This window comes from Amia ocellicauda, chromosome 14 (assembly GCF_036373705.1).
Source record: "Amia ocellicauda isolate fAmiCal2 chromosome 14, fAmiCal2.hap1, whole genome shotgun sequence".
Classification (NCBI taxonomy): Eukaryota; Metazoa; Chordata; class Actinopteri; order Amiiformes; family Amiidae; genus Amia; species Amia ocellicauda.
In genome coordinates this window covers 1,330,740-1,342,500 of record NC_089863.1, presented here as the reverse complement: position 1 = coordinate 1,342,500, position 11,761 = coordinate 1,330,740, and the positions used below count along the sequence as shown (strand labels likewise).

The 11,761-nt window shown below is 55.9% G+C and overlaps 1 protein-coding gene across 3 annotated transcripts in view; it reads right to left on the bottom strand.

The window, feature by feature from the left end:
- The window catches only part of LOC136768231 (phosphatidylinositol 4,5-bisphosphate 3-kinase catalytic subunit alpha isoform), a 17,690-nt gene extending 5,929 nt beyond the window's left edge, over nucleotides 1-11,761 (bottom strand). The window contains exons 1-15 of one of the 3 annotated variants that reach the window (XM_066722324.1): nucleotides 11,606-11,761; nucleotides 5,170-5,415; nucleotides 4,704-4,866; nucleotides 4,363-4,572; nucleotides 3,110-3,360; nucleotides 2,633-2,881; nucleotides 2,336-2,421; nucleotides 2,138-2,243; nucleotides 1,870-2,022; nucleotides 1,115-1,249; nucleotides 878-1,002; nucleotides 703-784; nucleotides 448-612; nucleotides 256-359; nucleotides 1-168 (exon numbers count right to left, since the gene is read on the bottom strand). The exon at nucleotides 1-168 is cut by the window's left edge and continues 4 nt beyond it. In XM_066722324.1, the coding sequence (XP_066578421.1) occupies nucleotides 1-168; nucleotides 256-359; nucleotides 448-612; nucleotides 703-784; nucleotides 878-1,002; nucleotides 1,115-1,249; nucleotides 1,870-2,022; nucleotides 2,138-2,243; nucleotides 2,336-2,421; nucleotides 2,633-2,881; nucleotides 3,110-3,360; nucleotides 4,363-4,572; nucleotides 4,704-4,866; nucleotides 5,170-5,358 (2,186 nt within the window). In that variant the 5' untranslated portion in view covers nucleotides 5,359-5,415; nucleotides 11,606-11,761. Of the gene's footprint in view, nucleotides 169-255; nucleotides 360-447; nucleotides 613-702; nucleotides 785-877; nucleotides 1,003-1,114; nucleotides 1,250-1,869; nucleotides 2,023-2,137; nucleotides 2,244-2,335; nucleotides 2,422-2,632; nucleotides 2,882-3,109; nucleotides 3,361-4,362; nucleotides 4,573-4,703; nucleotides 4,867-5,169; nucleotides 5,416-7,608; nucleotides 7,807-11,605 lie in introns of those variants that run through there. The other 2 variants (XM_066722323.1, XM_066722325.1) reach the window with 2 other exon arrangements.

Here is an 11,761-nt window from a genome sequence, read left to right as displayed (position 1 = left end):
TGCGTCTCGTCCTTCTTCTCCTGCTTCAGCGTGTCGGTCAGGTTGATGAGCTTCTCCATGGCCTCTACCTGCCGGTTGAGGTGTTTGAGGTACATCCCACAGGCGCGGCAGAACGCCTCCAGCAGCAGCCCGAAGCGCCGGGACACGGTCTTGTTGTGCATCTCCGACCTGGCACGGGGGAGGGGGAGGGTTAGTACAGACGCGCGCCGGCTGATCCGAGAGAGAGGGGCTGAGGGGGAGGGGGCTGCCACTGACTTGAGGTGCCAGAAGAAGAAGTGTCCGATCCTCTGATTGGTCAGCGCCTTCTTGATGAGGAAGCGGGCGAGGGGGTTGTCCAGGTACATCTCGTACTTCAGCACCTGGACGGACAGACGGGCAGACACGCAGGGTCAACACTGTGGATGGAGACTCCCTCCCCCTCGCCCTCGCCCTCGCCCTCCTGCGCACCTGGACGAGCTGCAGCAGGTACTGGCTCAGCTTGTCGTCGCTCAGCCCCTGCACTAGGCAGCGCAGGGCGAACTCCCGCACCACCGGGTCGGGGAAGTTGCAGTCCAGCAGCTCCAGGGCGGACTCGGGCTGCATGAGGGGCCAGTCCCGCAGCAGACAGTACATCTGGGAGAGAGAGGGGGAGAGGGTCAGCACAGACACCTGCCACACGCCCGCGGCCCCCGTCCCCAGCGCCCTCCCCCTCGCCCCGGGCACCTGGGACACCTCGTCTCTGGAGTTCCACTTGACGGACAGCAGCAGTTTGGGCAGGCTCTCTGGGATCTTCACGCAGTAGTGCCTGAGGGACGGACGGATTGAAGAGAATGAAACACACACACACACACACACACCAACACGATCTCCAGCCTGTTGTGTTGTGGGGGGCCGGTACCTGTGCCTCCACAGGAAGTCCTTCTCCTGCTCCGACAGCTCGTACAGGGGGTCCCGGCTGCACAGGCTGCGCAGCTGCTCCACCTCTACCTGCGACGCACTGCTGTCACAGGCCAGACGGTTACTCTGGGGAGGGGGAGGGAGGGAGAGGAGAGAGAGAGAGGGGTATCAGTAGTGAAAGAACAGTGTTATGCTCAACCTCTCTCTCTCTCTCTCTCTCCCCCTCCCTCCCTCTCACCAGGCCCAGCAGGCAGCAGTTGTAACCCAGCTCTCGGGAGATGGTCCAGTTCGCGTGCTCCTCGATCTGCTGCTCGTCCGGGAACCTCACTGTCTGGGAGAACCAAGAGAACTCCAGCTCCACACAGGGGGTCTCCTGCAGGGCCAACCAGAGCAGAGTGCCACATGACAGTCTAGAACACCACAGAACAGCACAGCACACTCTAGAGCACCACAGAACAGTAGAGTCTAGAACACCACAGTACAGCACAGCAGTGCAGTCCAGAACAACACAGCACTGCCTAGAACACAACGGAACAGCAGAGTATAGAACTTCACAGTACAGCCTAGAACAGAGGTTCACAAACTGGGGTCTGAACTGGTCAGCTAAGAATATGTTCTCCATTCTTCCTTTCATTAACGTAGTATCTGGGGGTCCTCACCCAGAATCTGGTTGGCAATGGGGTCCTTGGGCAGAAAAAGTTTGGGAACCCCTGGTTTAGAAACAGTACAGTCTAAAACACCATAGAACAGTTCAGCCTAGGACACCACAGTACAGTCTAGAACACCATGGGACAGTACAGCATAGCACAGTCTAGAACACTGCAGTACATCAGAGAACACTACAGTATAGCAAACGACAGTAAAGTATAGTACTGTGCAGTATAGTATGTAATTTAAAGTGCAGTGCAGTAAATTGCAGTGTAGCACAAAATCCACACACTCTGCCCTGCATCCACTGCCCTCTGACCCCATGACCCCTGCCCTGAGACCCACCTTGTTGGGGTTTGACCCCGCGACCCCGATGGGGTTGAGAAGGTCCTCCAGTCCGTGGGGCACCGGCCACAGGCTGAGAGCCACCTTCCCACTGACCAGAGTGTCTCTGTAGTCAAACAGGTTCACATTGCCCCAGGCCAGCGGACAGTGCTCCTGGGGACAGAGACGCAAGCTGTGAGACGCTCTGAGACACACTGAGGCACACTCACATTGTAACAGACTGTGACAGACAAGCTCACTCTAACACCGTAAGGCACAGTGGCCGTACCTCCTTGGCGCCCTTGCGGCCCTTCACAGAGCAGATGGACAGGCACAGCCGGGCGGCGCGGGGCAGGTCAGTCAGGTAGATGTCATAGGTCAGCCACTCGTTCCACCTGGACACACACACAGACACACAGAGACAGGTCAGGGTGGCCACAGCAGTGTAGTCCAGTCCAGTCCAGTGTAGTCCAGTCCAGTCCAGTACCTGGGGTTAGAGCAGGGCACTCTCTGGGTGTTGACGTTGTCACACAGCGGCTCTCCTCCATGATAGATCCCTGTCCGCACATAGATCTGACATACAGACACACAACACACACACAGAGACGCACACACAGTCATTAGTACCCTCTCTGTGCAGTGCAGTACAGTGCATTATTGTTCAATATGAGAATGATCCACATCTGAAACACAGACAAGTGGCCCTTGAAGGACACGGCTCACACACTACACAAGGACGGACGTGTGTGTGTGTCCCCGCCCCCTCCCCCTCGCCCGCGCTGACCTTGTCGATGTCACGGATGTTGACGTTGACGTAGGTGGCACACAGCAGCCGGGCGCGCAGCAGCGTGTTGAAGGCCCACAGTGAGCGCGGGGGGCTGCCGTCGCCGCCGGGGCAGGGGCTGGGCTGGGGGGTGCGCCGGCTGTACGAGGGCGTGACGAAGCCGCTGGACGGCAGCTGGCTGTACAGGCTGTCCTTGGACACCAGCATCAGGTGCGGCAGCCGGCCGATCGTGATGCAGCTGCGGATGTACTGAGGGGGAGGGAGCAGGGGAGCGTGTTCAGAGATCAGACGTGCGGTCAGGCCTCCTCTCCCCCTCCCCCTCACCTGGTACTGCACAGGTACCCTCCCTCTCCCTCTCTCTCTCCCTCTCCCTCTCTTTCTCTCTCTCCCTCCCCCTCTCCCCCTCTCCCTCACCTGGTACTGACTCAGGTATCCTCTCTCTCTCTTCCTCCCCCTCTCCCGCCCCCTCCACCTCACCTTGTACTGGCTCAGGGGGTACTTCTCGAGCAGGTACTCGTCGCAGCCGCAGACCTTCAGGATGTACTGGCCCTGGTACTCCTGCACGCACAGCCGCAGCTGCGCAGGGCTCAGGTGCATGCTGCGCGTGCGCTTCCGTATGGCCTCGGCGATCAGCTGCTCCGGCAGCCAGTCGTGCGCCGCCTTAAGAGTGTACTTCTGCTTGTCATTGGAGGGGGACACGATCACCCAGATCGTCACGATCAGACGGCCTGAAGAGGGGGAGGAGGCGGAGAGAGAGGGGAGAGAGGGAGAGGGAGGAGGAGAAAGAGGGGGAGGGCAGAGGGGAGAGAGGGAGAGGGAGAGAGAGGAGGAGAGATGGGAAACACAATGGGAAATTGTGAAAACAGAACTGGGCTGACAACTACAGTCCAGTGTCCACAGCACACTCAGTCCAGTCCCTACAGTCCAGTGTCCACAGCACACTCAGTCCAGTCCCTACAGTCCGGTGTCCACAGCACACTCAGTCCAGTCCCTACAGTCCGGTGTCCACAGCACACTCAGTCCAGTCCCTACAGTCCGGTGTCCACAGCACACTCAGTCCAGTCCCTACAGTCCAGTGTCCACAGCACACTCAGTCCAGTGTCCACAGCACACTCAGTCCAGTGTCCACAGCACACTCAGTCCAGTCCCTATAGTCCGGTGTCCACAGCACACTCAGTCCAGTGTCCACAGCACACTCAGTCCAGTCCCTACAGTCCGGTGTCCACAGCACACTCAGTCCAGTGTCCACAGCACACTCAGTCCAGTGTCCACAGCACACTCAGTCCAGTCCCTTCAGTCCGGTGTCCACAGCACACTCAGTCCAGTGTCCACAGCACACTCAGTCCAGTCCCTAGAGTCCGGTGTCCACAGCACACTCAGTCCAGTGTCCACAGCACACTCAGTCCAGTCCCTACAGTCCGGTGTCCACAGCACACTCAGTCCAGTCCCTACAGTCCAGTGTCCACAGCACACTCAGTCCAGTCCCTACAGTCCGGTGTCCACAGCACACTCAGTCCAGTGTCCACAGCACACTCAGTCCAGTGTCCACAGCACACTCAGTCCAGTCCCTGCAGTCCAGTGTCCACAGCACACTCAGTCCAGTGTCCACAGCACACTCAGTCCAGTCCCTGCAGTCCAGTGTCCACAGCACACTCAGTCCAGTCCCTGCAGTCCAGTGTCCACAGCACACTCAGTCCAGTGTCCTCAGCATGCTCGGGCCCGGGCCGCACCGTGGTCCAGCTTGCAGTAGATGTGCTGGGGCAGCTCGGGGGCTGACTCCAGGTTGGGCGGGTACACGTACAGCGCCTGGCTGTGGGCGCCGCCGCCCTCGCGCTCCTCCATGGCCTCTCTGCACACGCTCAGTATGGAGCGTCGGAAGTCCTGCACCTCGGGGTCCTTCAGCAGCTCGAACTCGCAGATGGGCATCCCGATGGCAAAGCCTGAGAGAGAGACCGGTCAGCGCCCTCTCCCTCTCCCTTCCTCCCTCTCTCTTCCTACTCCTCCCTCCCCCCTCTCTCTCGGTCCTCCTCTCTCCCTCTCTCGCCCCTCTCCCGCTCCCTCCCCCTCTTACCGATCTCTCGGTTCAGGATCTTCTCCTCCCTGTTGCCCACAGGCTCGATGGCCTTGAGGATGGGGTGGAAGAGCCTGAGGTCACACAGGCGCCGAGTCTCGTCATAGAACTCCTCACGCTCTGCCTCCTGGGTCACGCCCACGAAGATGTAGCTCGACTCCTCCTGGGGCAACACGAGAGAGGGGCAACATGAGCCACAGGGGCAATACGAGAGAGGGGCAACATGAGCCACAGGGGCAATACGAGAGAGGGGCAACATGATAGAGGGACAATACAAGAGAGAGGCAACAGGAGAGAGGGGCAATATGAGCCACAGGGGCAATATGAGCCACAGGGGCAATACGAGAGAGGGGTGATATGAGAGAGGGGCGATATGAGCCACAGGGGCAATACAAGAGAGGGGTGATATGAGAGAGGGGCAATATGAGCTGCGGGAGCGGGCATCAATATAGGGGGCAGTAAGTACCTGCAGCAGGTGGAACAGGGGGTACTTGCGGGCCTCGGCGAACAGCTGCTGTTTGATGCCCAGCAGGGTGGCCTCGCGCAGGCACTCCAGCACCACCAGCATGCCATTGGGCAGACAGCAGTCCACCAGGATGCGGGGGGGCATGAGGTGCAGCCCCCACAGCTCCCCCGACGACGGGCGCGGCGGCATGCTGGGATAGCAGGGGCCCGGCCCAGTCCTCCAGCACTAGCACTGCTCTAACACTGCCTGAGAGGGAGGGAGAGGGAGGGGAAATATTTAGTTTACACTGTATTGTAATCATAAATCCAAGACAATAAGTAATTGTGATATACACTATATACAGACAGGTGACAAATGAAAGGAAAAACCCACATAAAGGGTCTCAGTGACGTGTTGGGCACCACGAGCCCCAGAACAGCTTCAATGCTCTTGGCACAGATTCTACGAGTCTCTGGACTCTACTGGAGGGATGGACACCATTCTTCCAAACGATATTCCCTCATTTGGGGTTTTGATGATGGTGGCGGAGAGCGCTGTCTAAAACGTCGGTTCAGAATCTCCCACAGGTGATCAATTGGGTTGAGATCTGGTGACTGTGAAGGCCATAGCATGAGTCACATCATTGTCATACTCATCACACCATTCAGTGACCCTCGTGTCCTGTGGATGAGGCATTGTCATCCTGGAAGAGACCACTCCCATCAGGAGAGAAATGTGTCACCACAGGATAAAGGTGATCACCCAGAATACACTCTAAGGGGACAAGTTGACCCAAACCATGCCAGTAAAATGCCCCCCACAGCATAACAGAGCCTCCGGACCCCCTCACTGTAGGGTCCAGCAGTCAGGCCTGTCCCGTTCTCTTGGTGTCCCACACATGCACTCGCCCACTTGTCCAGAACACGAGCCAGTTGAGCGACTGTGTGACTGAAGCTCCTGCCACTCGTGCCCAATAATGCCCCCTTTTTCACAGTCACTTAGATCCTCTCCTCTTGCCATCTTGATCCAAAATCGAGGTCAGCTGGGCTGCTCAGCATTTGTATACATGCCACAGAGCATGATCGGAAGTTAATGGCTTAATTGTATCGTGCAGTGCACCTGTTTGGAGGCATCTGCATTCATTATGTTCCTCCACTCATTTATTCAGGTTTGTCCTTTAATTTGTCACCCGTCTGTAGATATCAGTGAGTAATTGTTATATTCAGTGTAGATATCAGTGTGTAATTGTGATTTTTTTTCAAAATCAGTATGTTCTCCTCCTTGTTTTCGTCCATCCCTCCATCAGAGAGGAGCATCCCCACCCCACCTCCAAGCCGCCCCCCGCGAGCAGCTGTCTGACAGCCCCCTTGTTGCCATGCGCTGTTGCTATGATGCCGCTGGAAGATCTGGCTCACGCAATCGCTGGCAACTGCAGCAACCCGGGGGCACGACAGTAGCAGAGCAGCCCGCACAGCCCGCACAGCACAGCCCGCACAGCACAGTCCGCACAGCCCCGCACAGCACAGCCCCGCACAGCACAGCCCCATACAGCACAGCCCGCACAGCACAGTCCGCACAGCACAGCACAGCCCCGCACAGCACAGCCCCATACAGCACAGCCCGCACAGCACAGTCCGCACAGCCCCGCACAGCACAGCACAGCCCCGCACAGCCCCGCACAGCACAGTCCGCACAGCACAGCCCCGCACATTCCGCTCCTGAACAAAGGCTCTGAACCGGCGGGCCGGGAGCGTGGCGTGGAAAGTAGGACACGCCGGCCACACGACTCGCCTATTGTCTGACCCGCCGCCACAGAGGACCGACTCCCGACGGCACGCTGTCTACAGTCATCATATCTGTGCCTGATGGACGACCCCCCTCCAGTTTCCACATTCTGCCTTTCATCCCCCGCCAGAAAACCAGCCCAATGCACATCCACTGACACGACCGCCAGCCCGCAAATCTGTCCACGGATTACTGTTATTGTTATTCTAATAAGTGTGCCTGTTGTCTTTGGTATAATCGCGTAGATTCGGTCCGCACCAGCTCTCCGTAAACGTGTCCATTTCACTATTCTTCTTCTTCTTCTTCTTCTTCTTATTATTATTATTATTGTTATGAGCGCCCCGCAGAGCCACTTGCCCGGAATCTGACACCACACACCCGCTCAGTACTGCCCCTCTGACCCGGGCACCAGCGCACTCGGGGACAGGCAGAGGGACAGAGGGACAGAGGGACAGACGCACAGCGACCCGGACCCCCGTATGTAGCACTGGTATTGGAGATAACATCACTATCCGCTCTCTGTCACTCTTTTTGCATTTTCCTTTTTCTTCGTGATTTTTTTATTGTGTATCAATTTGTCTCCTTGGTGTTAATGTACAACTGCAGACTTACTTCATCGCCAATAATAATAATAATAATAATAATAGTAAATAATAATGCACACATCGCACTAACCTGCGGTCACTGGACACACATGCCCTCCACACCGACCCGCAGCCGCGCACAGCCTCGCCTGCTCCGCCACGGCCGGCACGGAGGAGGGAGAGAGAGGGGGAAGAAAAAGAAAAAGAGAAAGAGAGCAAGAGAAGCGAGTGATGAGAGGATGCTCAGTGCCGAGTAGTATCGTCTCGCTTCCTCTCGCCGTTCATTCCATTGTACACTACAGCCCCCCCCCCGGAATAAAAAAACAGCGCTTTGTTTTCACACTTCTCACAACACCCCCTCCCTCTCCCTCTCTGTCCAATCTCGACATTGTGCTTCTCTGCACCCTTAATAACCGCCCCCCGGGTCGCGGTGCAGACGGGCTGCTGTTATATGTCAGGATTATTATTGTGATTGGGAGTGTTGTACTGTATTGTACGAGCGCACACACACTGTTATTATGATTATCAGACAGTTGACTGAGCTCGGTGCGATCGCCTATTATTATTCATATTATTAATATTATTATTATTTGCGATTATTCAGATGAACAGCGTCGTTCTAATCGCAGGCGCAAAGTGTCTGTGCAGATTAGCGTCACTTCAATTGTCAATGTCAATTTCCTTTAGCGGGCAAAACAGGGAGAGAGGGAGCATCGGGCAGAGTAGACTGATCACATTCACAGCAGCGAGAGAGAGAGGAAGAGACGGAGAAAGAGAGGAAGACAGAGAGGAAGGGAGAGGGGGAGGCAGACAGGGGGAGACTGTAGTACTATATATACATGTGCCTGAAAACTGATGACGCTGGAAATAAACAGTGGGAGAGAGAGAGAGAGAGAGAGAGAGAGAGAGGGGGGGAGTACCACTGATCACAGATGATGACGTTTGGAATAAACTGGGGAAAGTGAGAGTGAGAGAGAGGGGAGGGGAAGAGAGAGAGATGGAGATAACATCGTAAAGGAAACCGTGTCCAGCAGACAGCCCTGTCTCCCTCCCCGGCTCGCAGTCCGAGCGCTGTCCCCGGGGCCCCCAGCAGCAGAGGCCGGGGGACACTCTCACCGCATCGCTGTCCCGTCCCGTCCGGGGATCCTGCTTCTCCGTGTCCCGCCGCGGCCCCGACAGCAGCTCAGCCCGGGCTTTCGACACTGCAGCCGCTCTGCCTCCGAGGGGCGTTCTCTGATACTTCATACACACGCACATATATGTGTGTGTGTTTATAGGCTCTCTACACACGTATGTATCATTCTTCAACCCAGCGCGCCAGTGTGGCGGGAGATATTGTGACGACACGCAGAGCGCTGATGTTACAGTAACGCAGCGATGAGAAAGAAATATATATATTTGCAATCGGCATAACTCTCCCTCTCTCTGTGTTTAAAGGGTCGCGGCTGCTGAGCGGCAGCAGCTGTTCGGTGCCGCTTGGGCCGCGCGGGCAGTGTGACTTTAAGGGCTCCCTCCCCCCCCCTCTGCTGTTTTTTTTAAATATATTTTTCATGAATTACACGCTGCTGTTTTGGTCTCTGCAGTGATTCATCATTCCATCTTTGCAAACAGACGTCAAGTACAGTCTGACTCTGCAGCAGTCCAGTCCAGTCAGTGTCTCTGCAGTCCAGTCCAGTCCAGTCAGTGTCTCTGCAGTCCAGTCCAGTCCAGTCCAGTCAGTGTCTCTGCAGTCCAGTCCAGTCCAGTCAGTGACTCTGCAGTCCAGTCCACTCTAGTCAGTGACTCTGCAGTCCAGTCCAGTCCAGTCAGTGTCTCTGCAGTCCAGTCCAGTCTAGTCAGTGACTCTGCAGTCCAGTCCAGTCCAGTCCAGTCAGTGTCTCTGCAGTCCAGTCCAGTCCAGTCCAGTCAGTGTCTCTGCAGTCCAGTCCAGTCCAGTCAGTGACTCTGCAGTCCAGTCCAGTCAGTGTCTTTGCAGTCCAGTCCAGTCCAGTCCAGTCAGTGTCTCTGCAGTCCAGTCCAGTCCGTGTCTCTGCAGTCCAGTCCAGTCCAGTCAGTGACTCTGCAGTCCAGTCCAGTCTAGTCAGTGACTCTGCAGTCCAGTCCAGTCCAGTCCAGTCAGTGACTCTGCAGTCCAGTCCAGTCAGTGACTCTGCAGTCCAGTCCAGTCCAGCCCAGTCAGTGACTCTGCAGTCCAGTCCAGTCCAGTGCAGTCAGTGACTCTGCAGTCCAGTCCAGTCCAGTCCAGTGCAGTCAGTGACTCTGCAGTCCAGTCCAGTCAGTGACTCTGCAGTCCAATCCAGTCCAGTCAGTGACTCTGCAGTCCAGTCAGTGACTCTGCAGTCCAGTCCAGTGACTCTGCAGTCCAGTCCAGTCCAGTCAGTGACTCTGCAGCAGTCCAGTCCAGTTCAGTCCAGTCCAGTCCAGTCCAGTCCAGTCTCTCTCTCTCTCTCTCTCTCTCTCTCTCTCTCTCCTTTTCATCTTCATCCTTCTCCCATTCCCACTTGAAAAATGTTAATTGATTAATTAGCAGGAAGCCCCAGGTGATTGTGGGTCTCTGTTTAACAGTGATTCTGTGTAGGGGCTCTACACACACTGTCACACACGCACACACCAGTACCTCAGCTCTAATATTCATGATTTAATTTGATCAATTGTTAATTGTGTATTAATCGACAAGGCTGTTGCTGTCGGCCGTGTGTGTGGGCGGGCCATGTCGGCCGTGTGTATTAGCCGTGTGTCGGCCCTGTGTGTTGGCTGTCTGTCGGCCGTGTGGGTTGGCCATGTGTGTGTCGGCCGTATGTGTGTGTCGGTCGTGTGTGTGTGTCGGTCGTGTGTATTGGCTCTATGTATTGGCTGTGTGTCGGCCGTGTGTCGGCTGTGTGGGTCGGCCATGTGCGGGTCAGCCGTGTGTCAGCCGTGTTGTGTCGGCCGTGTGTGTGTCGGCCGTGTGCATTGGCTCTGTGTATTGGCTGTGTGTCGGCCGTGTGTCGGTTGCCAGCCTCCCCCCTCTGCTCACAGTTGCCGGGCAGATGTTTGAAACAGTGGGCAGCGTCTGGACAGGACAGACACAACCCCCCCAACACACACACTGCTCTTGAGTACGGCACAGAGGATTAACTCTCTCTCTCCCGCGTGCATTCCTTCTCTCTCTCACTGCCTTTTTGTCTCATCCCTCCCTCCATCGCTCTCTCTCTCCTCCCTGTCTGAGCCACAGAACCCTGATCTCCCCATTCTGCCCAGGTCTCTCCTCTAATTTCTGATTAGATATATATTAAACTTATCTTTATCTATATGTATTATTACTTTTCATAAATATGTCACAACATTATTTTAATGAATTAATATATATTTGGTTAACAAAATCTCTTGGGAAAATAATCTCTCTCTCTCTCTCTCTCGCACCGTGGTTATGGCACAGTGGGGATTTCTCACTCACTGGCTCAGACTCAGAGGGTTGTTGTGTTGCTGCGCTGTGAACACAAACTGACAGCGAGACAGAGAGAGAGACAGAGAGAGAGAGAGCGTCTTCACAGCTCAGCTGACTAAGGCTTGAGAGAACACACACACACTCACTCCCTCACACACACACACACACACACACACACACAGATAAACATACACACTGACACACACACACACACACAAACACACTGACACAAACACACACACTGACACACACACACACACACACTCACTCCAGACCCTCACAGCTGCTGTCAGATTGGCTTGGATCGGCACCAGCTGTGTCAAGCGGGTTTCATAGAGAGTGTTGCTGTCAAATAATCATGTTAATTTAGACAGGGGAGGAGTGAATAACACACACACAAACACACACCGTGACACACTGACACAAACTGACACTCACACACTGTGGGACCATAATACAACTGTGTCACTTCACACACACACACACACACACACACACACACACTGAGATGACTGTTCCCTGCACTGGACTGTGCCCGTGTATGTAGTTTCGTTGTCTGCTCTTCCTCACATGTCTACCCATCTCTATCTCGCTGCTCTGGAGACGTACAGACCCCCCACCCCCGGGTCGCCCCAGTCCCGCCCGGCCCGTTGGTACTCACCGGACTCGGAGCCAGTCCCGGGGCCCGTGGACGGCAGTGCTGCTCAGAGACGGCCCGTCGGCACTTCCTCTCCCAGCCTGCGCGGGGGGCTGCTGGCGTGGGGGGGCGGCTGGCACTGGCTGCTTCTGCTCCGGAATAAACTCCACCCTGCCAATC